Source organism: Tinamus guttatus, unplaced genomic scaffold (genome assembly GCF_059628265.1).
Source record: "Tinamus guttatus ecotype Peru unplaced genomic scaffold, ASM5962826v1 Tinamus_guttatus_pri_ptg000602l, whole genome shotgun sequence".
NCBI lineage: Eukaryota > Metazoa > Chordata > Aves > Tinamiformes > Tinamidae > Tinamus > Tinamus guttatus.
Window position 1 is genome coordinate 7,454,619 of NW_028289136.1, and position 26,080 is coordinate 7,480,698.

Genomic DNA, 26,080 nt, shown 5'->3' on the forward strand with positions numbered 1-26,080 from the left:
ATGCTCCCCGGCACGGGCGCCCTGGCCTTGCTGCTGCGCTGCATCCTGCTCCTTGTGGCCTCCGGCAGCCGTGTCCGGGCTCGTAAGTAGGACCGGCACCAGAACCGGGACCGGGGCCCCCAGCCCTTCCGGGCCTCCCTTTCCCCATTGCCCGGCTTCCTGGAGCTCCGCAATGGGGCTGGCCTGGAGAGGGGACACCTGGTTCCTTCCCAACTGATGCCAGTGGGTTTGGGCAGGGGGGACATCCTGGCACGTTCAGCAAGTGGGGACCCCTCTCCCTGCATCCCCCTGCATCCCACCCACCAGAGGGATGTGCAGCATGGACGGAGGGTGATAGGAAGGAGCCCAGGGGGGACATGAGCCCCCAGCCCGAAGCTGCTGCATCCCTTGTCCTCCCTGTCCATCCCTCATCCCTGCTGCTGCCGGCTGGGGAGCGCCTGGGGACAGGGAAGAGGGAGCTCCCGGCCGCGGAGCCCTGGGGTGCTGGGAAGAGGCGGGAGCAGAAGCGCTCGGGTTCGGGTTGAGGCAGAAGAGACAAATTTGCCCCTAGAAATGGGCTATTTTGGGTGATCCTGTCGCGCTTGGTGAGTTCGATCCTGTGGGATGAAGGACTTGGATCTTTGCTGGAGAACCGGCAGCAAAAGCAAAATGGGTTCCTGGAGCATCAGGACCCGTGACAGGAGATTCGCTGGTGGCTCATAGTGGAGCTGGGTTCGGGGTGACCTGCATGGGTTTCTCTCGGCTTCATCCTGTTCTTTCCAGATGGGAAAACTTTTGAACCTTAAGGCACTTGGGCAGGGAAGGAGTCGGTTGTGGGGGACAGTGAGGCAGAGAGCACAAATGTGCTCGGCTTGTCCTACGCAAGCTGGGTGGAAACTGGATCAGCTGCCCCTCGTGCTTGTCCTCTGGGCATAAATCCGGAGCGATCCGATCACCTGGCTGCTTGGGACATGGGGACAAAGCAGCTCTAACCCTCCCTGAGCCATCAGGGCGCTCTGGAGCACCCCAATCCAGGGGGACAGGGTCTTGTGCCCGTGTGTGTGTAGATCTACCATGGATGTGGATGTGGGACTTGACTCCACGGAGCATCCGACCCTCCAGTGTCCGGTGATGTGGACACGGCTGAGCATCAGGATGAATTGAAAGATGTGGAGGGATCTTGGGGGATAGAATCCTAAGGATAGAATCCTAGGATCACTAAGCTTGGAAAAGACCTTCAAGATCATTGAAGCCAACCGTAGATCATCAAACCCAATGGGATGTCCTCATCCTTGCAGCCTGCGGCGGATGTGTGGGACACACAGGGAACTGCCTGGAAAGGGCCGTGCCAGTGGGCAGGAGAGCTCGGAGGGACACGGATCTACTTCCTGGGGACACTTCCCTGTGCCCAAGCCCCAGGAGATGGCCAGGATGGAGTGACCAACATCTCTGAGCATCTCAGAGCCTCTGCCAGGGCCAGCTCCGGGGCTCAATCTTCCTAAATCTCCTGGTGGCCCCCAAGCTGATGGCTTCTTGTTGTCCCTACGGTGGCCAAGACCACCCTTCCCTTTGCAGCCTCCCTGCCGCACCCTTTGTCTCCCGTTTCGTGCTGTCCAGGAGGCAATTAGTGATAACTGATGATAATTAGTGACAATTAAAGCAAGCCAAGGCTTGGGCACAGCCACAAGCACTGCCCGGGGATGTCCAGACTCCTCATTCCTGGCACAGTCCCCAGCACGAGTTTGGCCTGAGCCAGCCCGGGCTTAGCTGGATGCCTGGGTGCACTGGGTGCTGCAGGAATAATTTCCATGGATTTTAGTCATTTTTTTCCCAGTATGTACAATCCATAATGACATTTTTAAGAGTACAGACCATGCCACATGAAAGGCTCTTTTATTTGCCAGGTAGACAGGACCTACCCAGGCTTTTTCCTGCTCATGGAGGTGCCCACAACAGAGCAGCCCATGTCCCATAGGACTGGGGACAACCCATGGCCTTCTCCTAGGAGCACCCTGGGCTCCAGGCTCCTTCACCAGCATGAAACCTCCGCTCGTTGACAGCTCAAGGACTTGGGTGCCGATGGTTTCGCTCCCGTCTTGCTCCTATGGATAAAAGGAAGCTCCTTTTGCTATGGGAGCTTGTCCCTTCCCACCTCTGCTCCCGCAGCTGCAAAGGTGAAACTTTGGGTTAAAATCAGGAGATTCTGGTTGCATCGTCGCACATGGCGCAGGGTGGCCCGTGGGCTCCCCCTGTTCCCGGTCCAGGAATGAAGCCCGAGGAGGCGACGGATCTGCTTGGATTTCTGCTATCGCAGCCTTGCAAACGCTGCGGAGCCCAGGAGGCCTCCCTGGCAAGGGAGAAGTTAAACAACGTGAGTCCTGTGCTGCCGAAGACGCAATAAATACGGAGCCTGAAAGGCACGGGAGCGATTTACTGCCACAAATGGCTTTTCCCTGGGAGCGAATCGGGAAGATAGCCAAGGGCTGACCTCTGAAAATGAAATTATTAGCCTGGCACGGGGAAAAAATGATCCAGAGCCTCCAGCAGGCAGCTCTCTGCGTCCCCTGCGCAATTCACCCGGATGCTGCAAGCGGGGAAAAAAGACGGTGTTTTTCTCACTCTTCTTGCAAAATGAGGATGAGCTTTGATGGTTTTTTAAATCTCTCTCTGCCCCTGGTTTCTGCTGGTTTTAGCCGCGTGCTGCTTGTTGGGGGCGTTGCTGGAGCTCATGTTGTGTCCAGGTGGGGAAATGGGGTGGGTGACACAGCAGAGGCTGGGGGAGCTATGGGACAGGGTAGAGCCCTCTGCTCCGTGTTGGTGGAGGTTTCTGCTCATGGTGGAGGTTTCTGCTGGTGGAGGAGGTTTCTCTTGATGGTGGAGGTTTTTGCTGATGGTGGAGTTTGTGCTGGTGGAGATGGTTTCTGCTAGCGATGGAGCTTTATGTTGGTGATGGAGGCTTCTGCTGGTGATGGAGGTTTCTGTTGGTGGTGGAGGTTTCTGTTGGTGATGGAGGTTTCTGTTGGTGATGGAGATTTCTGTTGGTGGTGGAGGTTTCTGCTGGTGATGGAGGTTTCTGTTGGTGATGGAGGTTTCTGCTGGTGGAGGAGGTTTCTGTTGATGGTGGAGGTTTCTGTTGATGGTGGAGGTTTCTGCTGGTGATGGAGGTTTCTGTTGGTGATGGAGGTTTCTGTTGGTGATGGAGGTTTCTGCTGGTGGAGGAGGTTTCTGTTGATGATGGAGGTTTCTGCTGGTGGAGGAGGTTTCTGTTGGTGGTGGAGGTTTCTGTTGGTGATGAAGGTTTCTGTTGGTGATGGAGGTTTCTGCTGGCGGAGGGGGTTTCTGTTGGTGGTGACAACATCTCCTAAGGGCTGAGGATGCTGCTCCTGCCCCTTGTTCATCCCTCAAGGAATAAAACACCGTGCTGGGGTGTATCTGCTCGTGGCCTCCTGTGCAGCTGCAGCCTAGAGCACCACACGTAGAACCTGTCAGCGCCGCGAGGACCGTTATCCCGCTGTGATAGGTGATCCCTTGGGATCATCCCAATGAGCCCACCAGGCCGGGCAGCGCTGAGGATCCTTGATGGCCTCCAGGCCTTGGAAAACCAGCCCTGGCCCCAGGTCCCCACTGTCCCCAGGGCAGATTAAGGGTTTTAACGGCCCGTAAAGGCTTCAAGGAGCACAAACCTCTCAGCTGCCTTTGAGCAACATAATCATCGCCCCAAATATCTCAAATCCCCTCCATGCCACAACCTTTTAAACCACCTTGAGTTTTTAGCAGGGCTCTAAGCACTTAGACCATTCCTAAGAGGCACGGAGAGGCATGTGCTCATTCCCAGAAGAGCTGAGGCCTCCCTGTGTCCCTGGGGACACGATGCCGGAAAGCAGGAGCAGCCGCCGGGCTACGACGGGAGCCACAGGGCCTGGGTTGACTCAGGAGCGAGTGGGGCTGAAGCTCCTTCCTGCAGGACCAGGGGGTGCTTCTTGGTGCAAACCCTAAGGGTGGCTGAATTGGGCATCCGGACCAAGCCCTGTGGGTGGTGGCGGTGGTTGTGGCCATGATTTGTCCCCCCAAAACCCGCTACAGGCCGGGCTCATCCTGCCAAAGAGTTGGCCAGTAGCCAAGGGGTCTTTAATGGAGAATGTTCGCTCCCAATCCGCTAAAACCCAGGGAAGGAGATCTTGGAAGGGGAGTTTTTTCTTCCCTGGTTGTGCTGGCATCAACTCGTCCCTCTGTCCAGGTTAAACCCAATCCCATGGAGATCTCTCCCTTAGGAGCATGGCTAGAAGCCGGTTCCTCTCCTGGTGATATGACTGGGAAATTGGATAGTTTTGTTCAATTCAGGGCAAAATTTTGCTTTGATTCAGCTGCGATTTTTCAACATCCCAAGAATTATTTGTGTTAATATTGAGTCATATAAAAAAAGTTGGCTCCAGCACAGTGGGCTGAGCTCTTCCCTCATCACCCAAGAGCCTTTCTGCATCTGCAGCAGGTCCTACAGGGACCATGGGAAGCGACTCCCAACGGTCACTGTGGGCCGTTTCCTGGTCCGAGTGAGCAAGGAGGACCTGACAGGCCTAGAAATGAAGAGTTGTTGGATAGCTGTGAAAATGCCCCCTAAATTCAGCTCCTCCTCTCTCTTCCACTACTCATTCCGCTGGTCTTCCTGGGTGAAATTCGGCCCCGTAGCATCACCCTGGTCTTGGGTTGGCGTTGGGTGGATGGTGTGGAGCTGTCAGCTGCTCGTAGGTGACGCATGAACGCGCTGGGTCGTCCTTGCTGTGCTCATCGGGGAGCTCTTCCAAGGATGTCCCTTTCCACAGAGCTTCTCCCCGTTGCCTTTCAGGGCCGGACACGTTCTGCGATTTCAACGGCAAGAAGTACAGCCCGGGGGAAAGCTGGCACCCCTACCTGGAGCCGCAGGGACTGATGTACTGCATCCGCTGCACCTGCTCCGAGGTACGGCCCCGTGCAGCCGCTGCGTCGCTTCTGGGTCAAAACCTCACCAGAAAAGTCCCTTCTGGTCCCAGAGGGATGATGGATTCATCTTCCTTCCTTCCTTCCTTCCTTCCTTCCTTCCTTCCTTCCTTCCTTCCTTCCTTCCTTCCTTCCTTCCTTCCTTCCTTCCTTCCTTCCTTCCTTCCTTCCTTCCTTCCTTCCTTCCTTCCTTCCTTCCTTCCTTCCTTCCTTCCTTCCTTCCTTCCTTCCTTCCTTCCTTCCTTCCCTCCTTCCCTCCCTCCTTCCCTCCTTCCTTCCTTCCTTCCTTCCTTCCTTCCTTCCTTCCTTCCTTCCTTCCTTCCTTCCTTCCTTCCTTCCTTCCTTCCTTCCTTCCTTCCTTCCTTCCTTCCTTCCTTCCTTCCTTCCTTCCTTCCTTCCTTCCTTCCTTCCTTCCTTCCTTCTCCTTTCCCTTTCCTGCCTTCTCCTTTCCCTTCCCTTTCCTTCCTTATGCCTTTCCTTTCCTTCCTTATGCCTTTCCTTTCCTTTCCTTTCCTTTCCTTTCCTTTCCTTTCCTTTCCTTTCCTTTCCTTTCCTTTCCTTTCCTTTCCTTTCCTTTCCTTTCCTTTCCTTTCCTTTCCTTTCCTTTCCTTTCCTTTCCTTTCCTTTCCTTTCCTTCCCTTCCCTTCCCTTCCCTTCCCTTCCCTTCCCTTCCCTTCCCTTCCCTTCCCTTCCCTTCCCTCCCCTTCCCTTCCCTTTTCCCTTCCCTTCCCTTCCCTTCCCTTCCCTTCCCTTCCCTTCCCTTCCCTCCTTCCTTTCTCCTCCCATGGATGCTGGGTTGGCCTTGCCAGGGCCCTGTCTCAGTGATGTGGTTGGGCTCAGGGCTGCAGTGGGTCCAGGGGAGATCTTTGGGGGTGAGCAAGGAGCCTGCGGCCTGGCAGCACGGAGACGTGCTCAGCCAGGACAGTTAAACCAACTCAACCTGTTAGGAGAAGCCGTGCAAAGTTTCCCTTCGCTGCTGCGTGCTGGAGAGAAAGATGAAGAAAAGAGCAACCTTGGGAAGCTCTTTCTTCCCCCATGGGGATGAACGTGCAGCTGAACGGAGCCAGATGCCTCTGCTTCCCTCCCCAGAACGCCAACATGAGGTGCTATCGGATCCAGTGCCCGGCTCTGCAGTGCGCCAGCCCCGTCACGGACCCGCAGCAGTGCTGCCCGCGCTGCCTCGGTAGGTGGACGTCCCCTGTCTTCACCGGGCCTCATGACCAGGAAGCAAATAGACATCTTACAAGAGGGGAAACTGAGGCACAGTCCAGCAGGGTGTATCTCAGCTGCACACACAGCTCAGCGGTGCTGGGACTGCCCACATTGCTCTTTCCCTCCCCAAAACATCCCTGTCATGGAATTGGGCTTCTCACCAGCCCCAGCTTCCCCACAGCTGGCAAAACTGTCTGTTCACTTTGCAATGACAGACCGGGAACCAGCACGATATTCAGATCGTTCGTCAGCAAAATGTTTTGGAAGTGGGAAAAAACAAAATTCTAGTTACACACGGAAGATTTTCACAAAACTCCTGAATTTTTCCCTCCTCACGTGCGATCTTTAAATGACTGCCAGAGTCGGATCAAAAAAAGCTAATTACTCCCCTCAGTAATTAGCAAAAATTGCAAACTATCTTTTTGTTTTTTCAAATGTCCCTTCAAGTATCGTGGTGGTTTTTGACAGCTTTGCCACCACGCTGGCACGAGAGCTTTCTAGGTCCGATCTCACCCTTGCAATGAGCTCAGAGCGGTCATGGGAATTCCCAAAGCTTTTGCACACCTGATTCCCCTGGGCACCAGACTCCATCCAGCATCTGAGAGGGGTCTCGGTGCCCCCGTGGGAGCAGCGAGGTCTCCGTGAGGATCATGTTGGTCTGGATTCGATGCTTGCATGGAGGGGAGCCAAGGCTGGGCGAGGGAGCTGCCTCTCATCCTGCCCTTGTCCCATGGGGGCTTTGGAGGAGGATGGTTTTTTAGCAATCCCAGCCTGATTTTGAGATAAGGGATGTGTGGAGATAGACGGTGCTGTGTTTACAGCACTCATACCAGGCATAGCTGGCTCAGCCCGGCCTGGATCTGCCGCTGCCCGCTCCGATAAAAGTGCTCCGTGTTTATGTCTCCCCTCTGCAAGATGGTCCTGGCTGTTCTTCAGCCGGGGAACTGGCCGAGCCCCCGTTGGGGCCGGCGAGGGGATGGCTCTCAGCCCGTTGCTTTCTCCTCTTCCCTTCCAGAGCCCAATTCACCTTCTGGCCTGCGGGCGCCTGTGAAGTCCTGCCAGTACAACGGGACGACGTACCAGCAAGGCGAGACGTTCACGGCGAGCGAGCTCTTCCCCAGCCGCCAGCCCAACCAGTGTGTGCAGTGCAGCTGCTCCGTAAGCTGCTCCGAGCTCCGCGGGGCCAAGGCGGGTGGCAGGGAGGCCTCGGGCTCAGCTCCTGCACCCCGATATATCTCACGAGGTGAAAAACCTCCTGGGATGAAGGAGACCCATCTCTAGGGGCAGGGGTTGGGTCTATAGCACTGGGCAGTGTGGGGAAATCAGGCGCATCACCCGGAGACACGGCTTGTTTGCTGGAGATCCCATGGGATGCTGAGCCTGCTGCTGCTCCTTGGGATGGGCAGCAGGCAAGCCCCTGTCCCCAGCTTGGCTTGGAGCGCAGTGATGGATCTAAGGGATGTGTTTGCTTGCTGCGTGGACCTGCCTTCGTGCTCCCGGTCTTCAACTATCACATCCAGCTATCCTGCCCCACTAACCCCTTGCAGGGGAAAGAGGGAGCAGAGAGGCCAGTCTGGGAGCCCTTCTACACATGCTCCTGATGGGCAAAGGGGACGCACAGCCAAGGGATCCGGCGGAGGTGACCCTGCCTCCAAGGAGACGTGGCCACAAGGTACCAGGTCTTGGGCTTTAGAAGTTTCTGGGACTCTGAGCTTGGTGTCGAGGCAGCTGGTGGGACCAACCCCAGTGCTTGGTGCCCAGCCAAGGTGCTGGGATGTTGCAGGGCCTCCAGCAGCCAGCTGGGGACCTCTCCTGCCCAGCAGAGCGTTACAAGGCCAGAGCTCCCGCTCCGAGCAGCCAGGAGATGACAGCAAAGGTGGCACCATTTGACACAGAGCTTGGCAACGCTGCAGTCAGCAGTGGCAAAGGGCAGGCACGTGGAGACCTCTGTCCCCTCTGGATGCCAGTGGAAACGGGCGCCGTGCTGAGATGTGCCCGGGTGCTCCAGTGCTGCAGGTTCATCTGCTCTGCCCTCCTCTTCCCAAGCGCCCAGCAAGGCCCTCGCACCGGCCTTGGCTCCGCTCTGCCCCATCCTCTCCTGCATGCTGCTTGCCCAGATGGGGATCCTGTCAAAAACTGAGTCCTGACGCGTCGTTCACGAGGCCGGAGCCAGCCTGGCCGGGAGGACGGCGAAGGCGTGAGGAGCGCGGGGCCGTGCGTGCCAGGAGCTGAGTGTCGGGAGACAAATGGAGTGGCTCCCATGGCTTTTCCTTCCCGAGAGCGAGGGAGGAAGCGGAATACGGCGGCGCACCGGGACAACGCGCGTCAAAGAGGCTCTGCACAGACGTGGTTTTCACTGCCCGCGTTGCTGGCGGACGGGGCCCGATGGCTCGTGAGGCCGGAGCCGCTCTGCTCGCCACGGCGGCCAGTGGGCCCGTAGCAAGGGGCTCCTCCTGCCTGCTGGCTCTCGGATGGTGCAGGGATGCGGGGACCACAAGGGACAGTAACACCCTTGTCTGTGGCGCCAGGTTGGAGTCACACAGAATCCCAGAATGGTTGAAGGTGGCAGGGACCTCTCGAGATCCCCCAGTCCAACCCCCTGCTCCAGCAGGGACACCCAGAGCACGGGGCACCCGGGCGCATCCAGGCGGGTTGGAGATCTCCAGAGCAGGAGACTCCACAGCCTCTCTGGGCAGCCTGTGCCAGGGCTCCGGCACCCTCACACCAAGGAAGTTCTTCCTCACATGGAGATGGAGCTGCCTGGGCTTCAGCTTGGCCCCGTCACCCCTTGTCCTGGCACCGGCCACCACCCAGGAGAGTTTGGCCCCGTCCTCCCTGCACTCTCCCCGCAGGTACTTGTCCATGTTGATCAAATCTGTTCTCAGTCTTCTCCAGAATTCTGCGGTGTGTCCCAAGCTGTCTCAGCACAGGGAAGCCGGGGAGGTGGGAGCACTCGGCTACATTGGCGTTGATGCTCTTGTCCTCTTCTGTCCGGAGAGCCTCCATCTCCATGCAGGAGACAAAAGCTCTGCAGGACCATGGTCCCCACAGCTCCCTGGTGTGTCAGCCGAGCTGGGGCAATACTCCATTTGTCCATGTTTATATATCTAAAATTTGTCTATTTGCCTTTGCGGTCACCAAGCTTAGCCAGGAAAGAAAGTGGTGTGAGGTAACACAAGCTGTCTCGTGCATGCAGGCCAAGAGGACATGCATGGAGGGCTACCAGCCCTCAGCTGGTGCACAGTACTGGGCAAAGCCACCACGTCAGGCGAGCTGGTCTGAGCCCTTGATGTTTGTAGAAGCTTTAGAGATAGGTGGCTTAGAGCTCGGTGGCAGGAGGAAGAGTTTAGGCTTGGAAATTGTGCAGCTTTGAGGCTGGCTCTTCTCTTATCGACCTCGTCTGGACACCAGCCCAACGTGTGATGGAGACAAACGCTTGGGATGGGAACACTGGAACCTGGCTGTGTACGTGTCCACCTGGCCAAGCTTTCCAACCCCAGCCACCACCATCTCCTGGAGCCAGGGGACTTGCATGTCCCTCTGGGAGGCACTGGCTCTCACTCAGGCTCTGTTTACACAGTAGGAGAACGCCTTGGCTACGAACGGGAAAATAAAAGGAAAGCAATGAAGCCTGAAGCCTTGCAGCAGTAGACTCTCGCTGGGCTGCATCTGATGCTGTCAGCTGTTGGAACAGCTGCATGAACAGCTGGTCTAAACCTCTTCGAAAACTGCCCCAAGACCAGAGCCTCCAGCATAAATTCTGCTTTTTTTTTTTATGGCATTCACTCTTCTCTGCCCGTGGCAGGTCTTTGCAGGGTCAGAAGAGGAGGAAACAGTTTCTCTAGAGCCAAACCCTCTCCTCGCAGCTCCATGCTCCGTGGAAGTCACTTCCATTTCCAGCACTGAGCTGGACAGCGCTGTTTGGTTGTGGCAAACTCCACCCCACTCACTCGTTACCAGATCTCCCTCCTCCTCTTTGCTTCTGCATGGTGACTTTGCCTCATGCAATGATGGAAGAAGATGCTGAGACTCCTTTTCCTGCAGACATCTTTGTGCAACCTCTTGCCTTCCCTTGGCAGCCTATAGGTAACCCAGAGAAAATTGTTGCATGGAGGAGAAGACCTGGTTGTTGAGGTCTGGATGCTGGTGGCCTTCTGAACATCCTTTTCTGCCCTTCTGCAATAGAGCACAAACTAAGCCCTGCAGCAAGGGGGTGCAAATCCATGGACTGAGATGGAACTGGGCATGCTAAGTTCAAGACTGTCCTTGGCCTGTCTGTGGTTTGCAGCTGGAATCGCTACAGTAAATGGCATTTTCCAGGCTAAAAAACAAGTGGAAGTAGGCTTATACATGAATGCCTATCCACAGATCTTGGCTTGGTGTCTTTGTGTGCTTGGTTCTGGCGATGTTGAACAACTCAAGGGTTGGACCTAGCTCTGAATTCAGTCTTTGGGGAGGATCAGTTCATTCCGTGCACATGACAATGAGTAGAGTATCTACTGGCAACCTGAAGACTAGCTTTGCCCGGTCATAGCAGCTACCTGGATAAATACCCATGGAGACCAGAAGTAGCAGCAGATTAAAGTGACTGGTGCGATCTGAGGTGGTGCCACCCCAGCATGAGGCATATTTGGCCCTGTCGAGACCTCAGAAATGCTGATAATGTTTTTTTTTTCTTTGTTTGTTCCTGTCTCCTAGGAAGGACAGATTTACTGCGGCTTGGTGACCTGCCCTGAGCTGTTGTGCTCCTCTCCCCTAACTGTGCCGGATTCCTGCTGCCCAGTCTGCAAAGGTAACGAGGGGTCCAGGGGCTGCTCCTGAGTGAGGGCTGTGAGCCACAGGTTTTGCTGCTAGCTGGCATTTCAAGCCAATTACACGGAGTTTTGGAAACCTGTGCTGTAAATCAGGGTATTTGCTGCCTCTGGATTGCATCAGGAAACCCCAGATTGGGCTCATGTTTTTCTTGGGTGCTTCCCCTCCCACATGTCCTTGTGTCCTGACTCCCTGTGGCTCTCGTGCTGGCTCGGGGCGAGCTCTTTATCCTGCCACTGTGCATCGTGCAAGAGACGTGATCTGCACAGAGAGTAGAATCCCCCAAATCTCTCACCCACAAGCTCAGAAGTGTTTGCATGGACCATGTGAACATGGTGCACATGTCTCTTGCTCCAGGGAAGTTTCTGGGACAGTCAGACCTTGGGGAAATGTTGAGTTTCACTCCCACGGGTCTCCATGGGGTGAAACTCTTGATTTTGCTGCTCCTTCCTCTGACTTGCATCTGGGAGGATGAGGAAAAAGTCAAGCCTTACATTTCTGGGTGAGACTCGGGCTAAGAACGAAGGGGCAAGTTTGTTGCCTTGCACTAAAATGATGCTGGAGACGGGGCCCAATTTTGCTCTGTCACACCAGGCAAAGCCAAATGTGTGGGGCTTTCTTTTTGTTGCCACATCTGTCCCATCACCTCATCAATCCACCTTTGGGGTGGTTTCCTGTCGCTTAGCTCCAGCAGTCTACAAGGCAATGTCTTTCTTGAAACTCTTATTGTAATCAGTGGGGATAAAAGGCTTTGGGGCATGTGACATGGATAAGCCAAGTTCCCACTTGCTTTGGGGGCACGTGAATCACATATTCAAAGCACTTCTGTCTCCAGCCCTGGCAGATGTACCTGCAGGTCACTGCAATTAGTTGTTTGGACCCCGGGGGGCAAATCCTCATTCACTTCATTTCATAGGCTACTGTTTTTCCCTTGCAGATGGCTCATATGAGAAGTCCACAGAAGAGGAGCCCTTGCAGTTAAACAGAGGTGTTGTACGTGATGTTTGCACTTTGCAATTCGCTTATTGCTTCTAGCACAGCCCCATTAAAGAGCTCAAAGAAAGCCACATGCCCTTGGGCGTAGTCTTCTAACAAGAGATGACCCACAGCAGCTCTACAAGGGCAGTCGGCTCCTCAGGCAGCAGAAGCACCTGCTTCATGATTGAATTGTGTCTAGGAGTTGGCTTTAACTGAGGAGTGTCAGCGTGGGCTGAGGCCTTTAAAAGACCTCAGAGACTCCAAGTGCTCTTGTTCTTTCCTCTGTGGTATCTCTGAGGCCTCTGGGAAAGCACCAAACTTGCAGGACCTGGACAACCACCTCCTTGTTGGTTAACCTGAGGTTGACCAGTGGGTTAGAACATCTGAGAAATGGGGCACCAGAGAGTAGACTTGGAGGTGGTCATTGGCCAGAAATGATCCTCGCTTGCAAAGTTGGGTGGTCCAGATCTCTCTCTAGGGGCTTCTGCTTCGGGTGCTGGTTTCTCCTCTCCCTCGGGATAAAGGGTGTCCTGTCTCCCAGTCATGGCTCCCACAGAGACAGTGCTGGAGCTGGACACGAGCGTGTCTTCTCCAGGCTGTTTGTATCGGCAGCCCCAGCAAGGAAAAAATGACTCCCTGGCTGCTGAGGGTTGATTCATGGTGACATTTTAGAGTTGGGCGGCCCATGCCAGGTCTGTGGGATTAGGTCACTTACAGCTCCTTGCCCTTCCCTTTTCCATACTGCTGGGTGAACAGCCAGCGTCACACCTCCACCACCTCTAAAATCTCCAAATAGACACAAGGGGACCCTTTGTGTTGCATGTCTTGTCCCAGCATTTTGCTCTTGGAAGCCCAAGGTGTTCCAGGGATCTCAGTCCTGCTGGCTAGCAGCCCTGCACCAACCCTCCTAGGGCCATCCAGGTGAGAAGGCAGGTTGAGACCCATCTTTACCCCTCCACCCCTGCTTGGGTTGCATGGAGGCAAGTCCTGTTTCCCAGTTGGCATCTAGAAACCCATTTACCTGCCTGTGTTTGCAATGCAGGACCCAGAAACCTCTCTGAGGGCTTTGGGTGGAGCATGTGAAGAGGCAGGTTGTGCCCCATGAGAGAGGATGACCCATACACAGCTTAGGGAGGACAGAAGTGTGGGGCTTTGGCACAAATTGCTCAGCACCTCATAGGTGGTAGAAGCCACTGAGGTGGCTCCTGGGTTGTTGCTCATCCCTTGTGGTCTTTGTAGCTTCTTGTCATAAGGTGTACAAGGCATTGGCTTTTTCCAATGTGCTTTAGAGTGAAACAAAGGAACTACCCAGGTCTGAGTGCCTGTGTTGTCTCCAACTGCTCACAGAGGCACTCGCAAGACCAGTGCTCGGGGGAAGCAATGGGCAGGAAGCCTCTTGGAGCCACCGCGTCCACCATCCTCAGTTCTTCCCTGGAGTTCATTCCCAGGAACTTCAAGCCCAAGGGAGGAGGTGGCACCACTGTCAAGATTGTCTTGAAAGAGAAGCACAAGAAAGGTAAGAAGTGGATGGGCTAGGGTCTCTGTACATGGCCTAAGCTGCCTTCTCCAGGGCTTGAGGGTCACCAGGAAATCAATTTCTGCAGCAACTTCCTGCCACTGGTCCGTCTTGTTCCTCCACGGCCAACCTCACCCAGTTATGTTAACCTTGGTGGTTCAGGCCTTGGGTCCACAAGCCCTTCTGTGCATAAATCTGCCACTTTCTAAGAAAGGTTGGAGGAAAGCTGATCCTCGGGCTGCTTTGGAGGTATGGGACCTGGGAAGGGAGGTGCTTGGCTGGAAGAGCCTGCATGGTTCTTCCAGGGCTCCCTGGACATCCACCACAGAGTAACATGGTGGCTCCTGGCACCTACCTTCCATGTGGTGGGTCTGTCCTGGTGCTGTTGTCTTCCTCCTGGGGAGAGACTAAGAAGACACAATGGGGAGGTGACACCATGGAGCCAAAGGGGAAGGACAGGGGAAGGCCTTCTCCTCTTGGGGCTCCTTTGCCACTGTGTCCCCAGAAGGGTGTTTTCCAGAGCTTGAAGATGGAGCCCTGGAGGAAATTTGGGGACCTCCAGAAATTTGCATGGAGAAGTCAGCAGGTGGCACTCTTCACTGCGCTTCATGCTGCCTGGCCTTGGAGGGACCCTGGGCTCGCAGAGGGCTGGAGGCAGGTGAGGTCCTGCCCACACCTACCCTCACCCCCTCCAGAAGGGGTGACACTATCAGCCTCCAGCTCCTGGAGCCCTGTCCTCCTGCTCGATGGCACCTCCAGGGCAAGGTGATTGCAATATCCCCATGCCCACTGCATCTGCTGCAACTCGAGGTGTCTCTCCACGTGCTGCCAGAGGACCACGCTCTTCAAGAGAGCAGGGCTACCCATTAACAAGGTGGAGAAATGCGTTGAGCTCCACCAAGGCTTGTGTGCGCGAAGAGGAAGAGCATTTGCTTCTACGGACAACTCTCTTCTTGCTCTTCCAGCTTGTGTTTACAACGGGAAGACCTACTCCCACGGGGAAGTGTGGCACCCTGTGTTCCGGCTCTACGGCCTCCTGCCCTGCATCCTGTGCACTTGCAGGGATGGTGTCCAGGATTGCCAGAAGATCACATGCCCCAAGGAGTATCCGTGTGACTCTCCAGAGAAAGTAGATGGGAAATGCTGTAAAATATGTCCAGGTATGTGGGATCTTACTGACCTGTTCCATCCAGTGCTGTGTCAGCTGCTTTCCACTTCCTTCCTGCAGCCTTGGTTTAAGGACCTGGGTGTACAGATGCTTATGGGTTCATATGGCTGGTAACTTGAACGCATGCCGTATGAATTCAGCCAAATGAGCATTGATGTAAGGGTTGGTTTTACAAGGGTTGGCCTTGGAGAGCAGCGGGACTGATCCAAAGTGAGGAATCTGTACTGAAGCTGGAAGGTTGCATGTGTTGGTTGGGTGTAGTCTGGAGACAGATACCCAGGGAGGGACATGATAACAGTTTTCAGGCAAGTAGAAGGTGCATTCTGATACCCAACTGCTCTTCAGGACCCAACTGACTGTGACAAGAAGTCATGGGGTTAAATTGTGGCAGCTGAAACATAGGTTTGAAATGGTGAGGACGCTCTCAGTGTGGGGTAACTCTGGCACTGCTGGTTGGGTAGTGTTGAGGTCTCCATCCCTCACAACTTCATGGAGGATCAGACACACAGCTAGCAGAGTGGGCCAGGTAGATCTGGGTTGGTGCTGGTGCTGGGACACAGCAGCGAGACCATCTTTTCTGCATCCTATGAGTTAACAGGTTTGGGGTCTCTGAGCTGGTGTCTGCTCTTTGGAAGGCTGTCTTGAACCACAGAACTGGTGAAGACGTGGTGGGACATCAGATCAGCTCCTCTTCCTGCTGGAGGAGGTTTTCTAGGTTACACCTCTGTGTATCATCACTCAGAATCAGGTGTTTTGATGAGGGATGACCTACTTCTTCTTTAATGAGACCAGAGATACCTTGAGTCTTCTTGGAGCCTGACCCCAGACGCAGCAATTGCAGAGTGACCCTCTCTGACATGTTGCCATGGTTTAATGGAGGGATCTCACCAGGGAGAATGAGCAAAGGATGGGGGCCACATTAAGGAATGGGGGCAAACAGGCTTCACACGCGTTTCAGCTGGGATTTTCAAGGTTTCCGGCTGCCGAGCAGGGAGGTTCTGGGATGGCCTCCCCCAGGGAGCGAAGGGCAGAAGCCCAGCTTGTTTTAATAAGGTTTCTGATATGTTTATGAGCAGGATTTATGATGTGGTGCCTGGTGGGAATGGGATGTGATGACTGATCAGAGTCCTTCCAGTCGTGTGTTCCCATTATAGCAGGTCTTTCTGGTTTAAAGTCTACAACTCTCTCTGCTGGGAACTCTTGTCTGCTGATCAGTCTTCATTTATTTCCAGTTAAACACCCTGACCCAGCCAAGATGATTTTCTTCTTGCTTTCCAATGCTCATAGATAGTGATCACACACACACGTCGCTCAGCCAAGTTTCATGCTTGTCCTTCACTACATGAAGATTTAGCCTGTCTTCTCTTCCAGGCACTTTCCATGACTTGCTCCTTTGCACGTGGTAGCTTGAAGAGAAGCTCTGACTGACTTGTTTGCAGAAGGGATCCTAATCAAAGTGTGTGATGCCCTGGTCAGACAAGGAAACCATCACAGCTGCTCAGGGACTCCTGAGTCCTTGTTCCTCTACCCTGACCTGCAGCACCCTGGGCTGTCCAATGGCCCTAGTGTGAAGCTCTGAGCTTGGTAAATACCGGTTGTAACAGTGAGGGCACTTCGTTTCTTCCCTCTCATGAGGCTGGAGATGCTGTCATGGATGCAGAAAGCAGCCTATGAGTAGAAGAAATGTGATGACCTGGGGTGGAGGTTTCCCCACATCCAGAACCCATGGGAGAGGGTTGGCAGCAGGGAGGGTGACGGACTCCGGGTGTCCCCCTTCGTGTCCCATTGAGGCTGCAGAGCTGAGTATTTGTCATCTTCTTGCTCAAAGAGCCCTGCTTTATATGTCCTTAGACTGGGATTTCCATGTCCTCTAGGCGTGCATGAAGAGTAGTTCAGGACCCTCCCCCAGAAAGCATGGGGGAGAGCAGAATCAATCCTAAAATAACTGTCCTACTAAAATAAACCCCACACATCTATTTATAGCCAAACCTTCTTTCGAGTAGTGTAGAAAAGCTTTAACATCCAAAACGACTGAGAGAACAAGGCTAAATTCAGCAGAGCTGAGCTCCTCCGCGTTCCAAGGACCACAACCAAAGGCAATAAATCTGCTTCCAAAACCGTGGGGGATTCTTAATTACTCCAGAAACAAACACACGCACACGAAAAAATAGTAGCTCTCCTTCACTAGGGATGTTAAAGAAGTCACGTAGGGTCCTGCCGATGCCTCCTGCGTGGGTGTCCCCGCTGTCCCGCCGGGAGGCTGGGATGGAGGTGGGAGCGCGGGGAGGGGGATCGGAGGCCACACGCGGGGCTGAGGCCGGGCGCTCTGCCCGGGCGGGCCAGCCGCGGCGCTGGCTCCCGTTCCCCGGGCTCATCTCTTTGCTGAGCTGACGTTGCTCCTGCGGGATGGCAGCGGGAGAGAGACGGGAACTGGGGAATCCAGCCCGGGGTTCTTGACGTGCCAGGTAATGATAGCGTTGAAGGTCTCCTGCAGGGAGTATGGGGGGTCTGGGCGGAAAAAAATCCCCCTTCTCCACCCCTGCTGGTTTAGAGGCTGGCAAAACCAAGGAGTATTGAAAAGTTGGGGGTGAGCAGGTCCACAGATATTTTATCAACATCTCTCTTCCTTTCCCTGTTGTTCCCACCTCAGGATCAGACGTCTTGCCTGAAAAGGTGGGATAATAATGCTGCATTTGGTGCTTGTCTTCCAAGGAAGTAGTCACAGCTTTGCCCTGATCCTCTCCTCTCCCAGCGGTGCCTCCAGGTAGCCCTCCACCTCTCCAGTCTCCCCCTCCACCGAGATGGGAGGACAACCTCTTGTCTTGATGTTGCAGGCTCCCTCCTTGGGGTGTCAGGATGCAACCCCATATCTATCCTTGTCCCAGCTCAGATCCCAGGTCAGCGATGCATCTGTGTGCCACGGCATCAAATCCAACTGCCTTTCCTTTGATCTGGGTGCCGAGCTGACCTCTCCCAAGCTTGTTCCTTAGGGCCCTCCTTCTCCTTGTGCTGCTTTTGAGGGTCCTGGTTAAGAATTATGTCTTTCTTTTTGGCCAGAAGCCAGAGTGAAACCCACTGATGAAATAATCACCAGCCAGTGTGGCAAGAACCCCAACCGTGTCCTGGTGTACATGTTTGTGCCGTCGAGCTCGGAGACCTCCAAGGAGATCCTCAGGACGATCGCAATCGAGAAGGAATCGTCTGAAGAAGTGGAAATCTACAACTGGAAGCTGATTAAAGGTGAGTCGCCTAATGAAGCTAGCCAGCAATGGAGAAGGTATGTGTGCATCGCTGACCTCTCCTCTCACCCAGTCTGTGTGGAAGGATTTACACCCTCTTCTTTGGGTTTGAGCCTGCCTTGAGCTTTGTGGTGAGGGAGGACTGTTGCCCAGTGGTTTCCAGTGTTTGGTCAATCAGGCTGTAGAGCTTTTCTAACACTGCTTTCTATCTTGTCCAGTGAGTAGAAACCTTCTAAGACCAGGCTGGGTTTTCTATGTCCTCTTTGCACATCTGTTTGCTGTAGTTGCTGAGTCCACCAGACATGTATGCTAGCGTCTGGAAAGCACTTTTGTCTCCAGCATCTCCAGTCAACTGCTGTGACACCATTCTGAGGCACAGAATGTGGGCAAACAGGGTAGGGGCCATGGGGCCAAACCATCCCATCTGTCATGCCAGATGCAGACGGAAACAACCCTGGTCAAAAAATGTCACCCCATATTTTTCTTCTCTTTCTTCTTCCTGGTCCATCGACCACAGGGAATGGAGTTGCCATAAAGGTGCAGTCTGGGGAGATGAATCGCCCACTTTTTGGCACAGTTGATTTGAATCTTCCAGCTGGGGTGTTCTCCTGAGGTCAACGCACAGCTAAAACACCCCTGTCAAATGACACCAACTTTTTGCTCTCTTGCAGTGCTTTTAGTTGGGCACTGCTCTTATGGATCAGAGGAGTCTCTGTCCACTGGAGACACTTGACCTGGTTGAGATCAGAGTTTTGTTTCTCTGGGACTCTGGAGGGGATTGTGGTGCTGGGTTGTGCCCCATCCTGAGGTGTCCATGGGACATATCCTACCCCTTGCAAACAGTTGGGTGCTTCAGGTGGCTCACAGCCAACCTTCAGTCAATGACCCTCAGTCCATATAGCTGGATGTCTTCTGGACATCTATAAATAACTATTCTGATCCGTCGTCTTACCTTATTCCCCTGATGGAGTTCTCAACCTTTCTGGGGCTGGCTTTCCCCAGCTGCAGCGGGTGGAATTATCCAGACGGGTAATTACTGCAGTAACCGGAGAAATTCACTCAAGAGACGGAGGCCTGACCGTCGCCATGTCTCCATCCTCCCCTTGCCATCCTCCATCCTCCACGGTGCCCCTCTCCCCGTCCTCCCCCCACTCCAGCAAGCCTCCCTCACAATGGCACCTTGTAGCTGGAGGACAGCTCTGAGACTTCACTGTCTGGGCCCCACCGTTTCCACCTCTCTCCGTTTGGCAGAGGTCACTACCCAAGCTGTCTTGCCACCTCCAAGGCCAAAAGCTTAGAGACTGCACGGAGCTCCTGAGCCCTGCCAGCCAAGGACAGGGGAGGCCCTTGTCCCCGAGGCCAACACAGCTCTTTTGCTTGGCAGAGTGAAGTGTTACTGTTGGGAAAGAGCATGAGCTCAGTCACATATGGATTCCACCTCTCCATGGTCCATCACTCCACCAACAGAGAAGCATGTGTGGAGAAAAGAGTTTGGAAGTCAAACCTGGAGTCCATCCATCTGCCTTTGTATGGGCTTATGATACCTACGTGGCCTCATCTATTTCTGTGTCGGGACAATTTCCTCCATGAGGCAGCAGTCGGGAGGGGAAACCAGCAGCAATACCCAGTCCAAAGCTTCACCCAGCTTGTTGCTGGTGTATGTTCGATCCTCAGAGGAGTTGCACTGGAGACTTCCCCAGATGTTGAGGGGTCTGAATAACTCAGGAGATTTGAAATGTAACTTTCCAGTCTTTTGAAGCAGGGATTATCAAGGGGAGTGAGGACAGAAAAGGAACAGGTAGGATCAGAGAGTGACTGGCATGGTTCATAGGCTCTGTCATTGACTCATGCCCCTCATACAGCTTTGCTGGACGCCCGGGCTACACCTGGAGGCACCAGTTTCCCCATAGAGCTCTTGGTCATCTTTGCCCTTCCAGACTGTTGATTAGACAATGACCACAATTTTCCTTTCTTCCTTCTATTCCTTCTATTCCTCTCTATCCTGCAGCTCTGGGACCTTCAGCAATCCCCACTCTTTCACCACATTGGTGTACCCTCACACATGCATCTGAGCTGGAGGGGACCTGATGAGGTCAAAATTGGCTGTCTCCACACTTTTCTGACATATATTTGAACATCTTCTGCCATGATGATTACATACTGCCTGTGTAATCTCCCAGAAACACAAGGCCCTTCCTCAGAGAAAATTTTCCTGATGTTCATGCTGATGTCTTGATATTCAGCTCAAGCTCATGTCTTCTTGTGCACCACAGTGGAATGGGAGACTCCTTTCCCTGATGCATTTGAAGGTGTCCTCCATTTAGGACTCTCTACATGACTTTCTTGAAGTCCAGAGCCCAAAGTTGGATGAGATGCCCTGGTCTAAGGTCTTCCCATTGCGTCCTGATGGGACAGGTCTCATGCACATGTATGCAGCCATGTTCCCTCTCACACATGATGCAGGCTGGCTTGCTGGGCATCCCCATCCAGCCACGGATGGTCTTGGGCACTGTTTATTATCCCATGCTCATTCTGGGCCAGATGGATGTTTTATCAGGAGTGGTTTCCTGGCTGCTTCCAGGGCATCTGTGAGGATGTTGTCTCACACTGCTCTGAGGCCTTGCACTGGTCTAAAACTCATCCCATCCCTAAGTGCTGTAGACATATCTGCTTTGTTGATGCTCAGTAAGTACAGGCACCAGTTTCTTGAATGAGACCACATCTAAACAGTCCTTTTGCTTCCCTTCACAGTTGGGGGAGAGAAACATTTATCCCACCCACCTCTTTTCAAGTAAGCAGAAGAGCTCTCCAGAAAAGCTGATCCTTAACTCATTTCTCCTTTTCTCTGTGATATTGGCCCATGTTCAATTCTTGGCTCCAAGATGGTGCATAAAGCACCAAGAAAGGTGACAAATGCAAGGCAGCCTCACCGCTCCCCTCCACCTTTCACCCTCATAAACCTGTCGATGAGTGAACCAAGATCTGTCGGGATCTGCCCATGTGAAATGACTTTGCCCGGCCTTAGCTATCCCAAATGCTAAGTCTTTATTGGCTTAATCCCACATTGGCTTTTCCATGGATGGCGAGCCGAGTGGGCTGTTCTTATCTGTGCTGCTTCGCTCTCTCGTCGTGCATCCTGGCACAACGGCTGCATTCTTCCCCTGCTTTGCAGCTTCCTGGCTCCTGACATTCATCAAAAACGACCATCCGGGGGCCAAAGGTCTCAGCCAGCTCTCCGGGGGCTCTTGGGTGAAAATTATCTAAGGCGCTTGATTAAAAGATGTTTATCTCTTGTAGCTCTTGTTTAAACTATCCTCTTGGTTACTAATGTACTGGAAAGTGCTCCATGAGCCACAGGGACTATAAGCACACCCTCCTGCTCCTTTCTAACTATAGACCAGGAGGATTTATTGAACACTTCAGACTTTCTTGCGTCATTAACAGTTTTATTACCTCCATCCAGTATCTTCTTTTGTTACTGGTAGTACTTCTTTTCCTGACCCCCTTGAATGACTTATATTAATAGTCCGACTAGGCACATATTTTTCTTGGTGTCTTTGACTTCCCGTACTAGCTTTCCACCCTCTGTAACATCTCGTTTAAACGCATTGCTAGCCGGTTCCCATTTGTTACATATTCTTTTTATGTGTAATTGCTGCTGGGAATCAGGAGAGCCTCTTCACCGAATATGGGGGACCACGTCGCCTCTGACATCCGCAGACCTGCCGTGGGTGGGAGGTCAAGTGAGACATGGGAAGGATATGCCCGGCATACCTGCTCGCTTTGTCACCCCGTGCAGGCAGATATAGATGTTATGAGCCCTCATCCTGCAGAAAGGTCACTCCTCTTGCTAAATGCAAGTTCTGCTTCTCTTGTGGCAAAACCTCTGAGTCAGGCGTCTCCGCTGACAGGATGATGCTGGCACAAAAAGAAATATCAATCTGTGCTGAAAGCACGTTGGTGTTTTCTGTCTCGGAGGAGTTACAGAGCTGGGAGATGGAAAATCTCAGTCTTGGCTGCTTCGGGGACAGCGGAGTCTGAGAATAGAGGGGGTCACAATGACCAAGGAAAATGGGGAAAGACGTCACCCCGAGGGGAGCAAAGCAGGGCATCCCGGGATACCCCTCCTTTCATGGTTTCAGGGGAGGTGAGACCTTTTTCTGGGGAGAAACACTTTTCAGAGCAAAAAGGTCTTGCTCCTTCTGTGTGCTCCATGTTGTTACTTCTGTTTTAATGAGCAGTTATCACTTTCAAACATGATTAAGTGCTGTTATGATGTGGGCTGGTTTCGACGCGATGTGATGGGTATTCCAGGGGCCAATCCCAGCTTGGTGCAGGGATCTTTTCCAGGAGTGTGGAGCCCAGACGGTGCTTAGAGCACAGTCATGGCCCTGGATCCACTCCAAAACTGCCACCACACATTTGCGGCTGGTTCCAGACCAAGCCAGAACTGTGGGCACATCCAGTACAGCCTTTTCTGTGCAGCATCCCATGGTTTTTCCTCCCTGGAAGAGACGAGGTGATCTTTAAACTGAGTTCAGCGTAGACTGATGGGGCTGTGTCTGTCCGCAGGGATATTTCATCTGATACAGACCAAGAAAATCAGCAAACAGGAATTCAAGCAAGAAGCACAGAACTTCAGGCTGATCACCAGGACAAATGAAGGTAGAGAAAAAAATAGAGAAAAAAATAACCCCTTTTTCCCAATCCTCCAGCAGGCTCTGCCAACCAGGGTCTCCTGGTGCCCCATATTCTGCTGCCGTGCCCCAGCTACTTGCTGAAGGCCGTGTAAATCATCGAGCTGTGTGTGTAGGGGATTGCAAGGAGGAGACTTGTACAAAACATAACCGGTCAGGGCTGACCTGTCTTTACGGGCATGTACAATACTCCTGGTTAGCAGTCACATTTTCACTTTATGATATTGGAAAGGGCAGCCAACTTTCTAAAAGTGGGCACACACTTGTGAAATCCAAATGTTACATGTCTCCAAAGCCCATAAAGCTGTTTGATTTTTATATCTAATCCATCTGGCATTACGGAGGAAAAAAAATTATGCAAGGGATTTGAAAAAAATAAACTCTGAAATATTAAAAAAAAATCTTTCTTAATGTTCTTGGATGAGTGCAAATGTTACAAAAAGCAGGAATTCCAGCGCACATGCCGAGAGTGCCTGTGCAGAGCGAAACTGCGGCGCTATTTCCCGCTGGCTGCCTCTTCGCTTCGACTGGATTAGAGTCTAATGGATTAGGTTTGAATCGAATCCATTCCCGTATTGCTCATTTGACAGCACTCCAGCATCCATGGGCCAGGGTCTTGGTTCAGCTGCCAAAGGGCCCCTGCTGCCCCACATCTACCAGCGCCACCAACACCAGTCGAGGGTGGCCAACGTGGACAGGAATTTGTTTTTACCTCTGGGCCACCTGAGACAACATCTCTGCTTCAAACCCAAAGGCATCAGGGGCTGCTTTCTTACCCTTTTTACATGGTGCTTTCAAAACCTCTCGCCCACGCTCCCTTCTTGTCTTGGTTTCCCCTTAGCCCAGTTCACCTCTGTGGCCATGTCCTTCTCCTGTGTAATTTTGGGGACATCCTTCTTGGTCCCCGCTCTTTGAAGAGCGATGTTAACTTTGGTCACGCGCAACAGAGATTTTTTTGCAAGCAAAACTAAATCAGGCTCTGAATGTCAGAGGCAGCAACGCCTAAAATAGCTGTTTAAAATCTCTTTCACTCGTCCTCCTTTCACATGCAGCGGGATTAGCACTGTGACACAGGGAGCCTGTTTTTCCGGCAGAAGCTCCCCATGAGCTAAGCACCGGCTCTGTGTGACTTCACGGGGGCACCGTTTCGAGAGGGACGGTGATGTGAAAGAAAAGAAGAGGAAAAAGACAAATAACCCTGTTGTGAAATCATCTCTCTGCTTTTACCACAAGTTCTAGGAAAATATTGGCCGGTGATTTCTCCACAACAGGAGATTAATTCAGCTAGAAAATATGCCTCCCTGGGATGACGACATCGGGGCTACATAATCCTTCCTGGGATCACAAGGGCTGTGACCACCTAGGGGGAAAGCAAGGAAGGTGTCAGGCTACCTTCTGGGATCTGGAGTTGGATCTCAGCAGCATCGCCAGGAGGTCGAGGTGGAGGGCCCAGGGACGCTGCTGGTTTGGGGAAATTGGGGAGGGTTTGGTGAGTTTTGGGCCCGTTGTCATTGCCCTGCTCCCTAAGGTGCATCTGCTTTGCAGGGTGTTTGCAGCTCCCTGCTGAGGCTGAGGGCAGGACATGGAGGGTTTCTTTGGGAGAAGGATCTTCTCCCAGCTTAGGCTGTTGCAAAACCCTGCATGAAACACTGGCACTGGAGTAGCCAGCAGAAAAACGATTGTAAATGCAGGAGCTTTCAGTGCCTGCCCCAAGAAACGGCGTTAGTGATAGCTACCCACACATGGACTGCAAAATTGAGTTTTGCCTTTCTGATGATGAGCCCTCGGATGAACACAGTTCTTGTCCCCAAAAGGCCAAGTCTAACACAGGTCCTTCTAGGGAGGTGGTGGAGGCTGCACGAGCCTCCATGCTTGCGGCATTGGTGGAGGATGTGTCTCTGACCACTCAAGTTAAACACAGTTTTGGGAGACAGAGATGCGAGACTGGTCCCTGTTTTGGACTGAGCAACTCTGCTTTGAGAGCGCATGAGTGGTTTACCAAGGAAAACATAGGACATACCACTGATGCTTCAACTTGCATGTTACTTGTATTCCCTGAGGTCTATAGGGGCCCTGTTTGGGAGAAGGGTCCGTAGCTGGAGCAGGATAGAGAGGATAGGGGAGAGGAACCTCCCTGAGAAGAGAAGGTCAAGCCATGCCCAGATGGCCAAATCCATGATTTAGGATTATGGGACCACCAGTGAGCCAGTCTAACAGTGGTCCACGCTATGGACAGACCTCTCTCACCATCTCTTAGCCAGCATGATTCCTACATGTCTTCCAGTGTGGAGATGCTATGCAAGGAGGGAAAAAAAAAAAGTGCCATCTTCCTGATAAGGCAAGTTTCGGAGAGTCATTGCTCATCGATGTCCATCTCTCTTCTCTCAGGTCACTGGAACGTCTTCCGAGCCCAAACGTCAGACCTGAGGGTGACAGAAAGTCCAGAGAAAGAAACAAAGAACTTGTAAAGAAAAAAAAAAAACTTTAATCTAGCTTTTGATTTATCTATACACAAACACACACACACATATAGTCATGAAAAATGCATTATTAAATAGATTGGCACTGCTATAAAAGGAAAAATACAGCAATGTAAATTACAGAAACTCAAGCAAACAAACCAGATTGGAACCACCATTGTATCCAGGTCTAAATATGACCATAGCCATGGACGTGACACCCCTCGGAGCGCTTCAGCAGATGAATGGAAGAGGCTCTTTGTTGTCTTCTGCTCTCAAAGCTTTCAGGTGTGCAAGGAAAGGAAAAAGAAACACGAGAGAGATGTGAGCCCTGCTCCGGTCCCCTATGTTTCTTAAAAGCATCAGGAGCTAAAGAAGACAGGACCATCCCTTCTTCTACTGTCAGCTTAAAGACAACCTGCAAGGAGAAAAAGTCATCTCAGTTCCCTCTCCTGGAGCCCATGTGATCTGCAGAGGTTTCTTTTAGTGAAGGGTGCCTCTCAGAGCTCCTCTCTGTTTTAGCTGGAAGAATGCTTGAAGGACCAGAGGTACTTTAATACTATAAGTGGGTCCCAATTTAGCCAGGATTTAGGCTTGCTTAGACTTTATGAATGGTTATGCCTCTGTAGAAATCTGTATGTTCTCCAGGTTCACGATATGCTTCAGCACCTAGTTGGACAGGAGCCCTAACCAGGAGGAGGAAGAGGAGTTTTGTTTCAGGAGATTCCCATATCTGACTCTGTGTTTTCTACTTACTAGTTCTTTAAATCAAGTTCCCAGCCACTAGGAAAAGAAACGACTCTCTTGAGACTGGAAATCTCTTTTTCCCTGGTCGGCAGGTGACCTCTCAGCCTCGTTCTCCAGCTTTCTCATCAGGAAGAGCAAGACCTGTTCTTCCTGCTGGAGAAAAAAGGGAATGAAGCACAAAAATCCTGGAAACCAAATTGATAGGGAAGATCTCTGTGTCTTCCTTCTACATCCCAAGGAGGCAAAGCACAGAACCAATGAGGTTCTAAAACCAGGGAGGTTTTAGGGCTCTTTTCCTT

The 26,080-nt window shown here is 52.7% G+C and overlaps 1 protein-coding gene across 1 annotated transcript; it reads left to right on the top strand.

The window, feature by feature from the left end:
* CHRDL2 (chordin like 2) lies at positions 1-25,118 on the top strand. The gene is made up of 11 exons (XM_010227553.2): positions 1-82; positions 4,823-4,935; positions 6,043-6,136; positions 7,181-7,323; positions 10,864-10,957; positions 11,915-11,970; positions 13,303-13,471; positions 14,437-14,631; positions 17,697-17,879; positions 22,451-22,543; positions 24,964-25,118. The coding sequence occupies exons 1-11, from the start codon at positions 1-3 to the stop codon at positions 25,041-25,043; spliced, it is 1,302 nt and encodes a 433-aa protein (XP_010225855.2). The 3' UTR covers positions 25,044-25,118.
* The last annotated feature ends 962 nt before the right edge of the window (positions 25,119-26,080 follow it).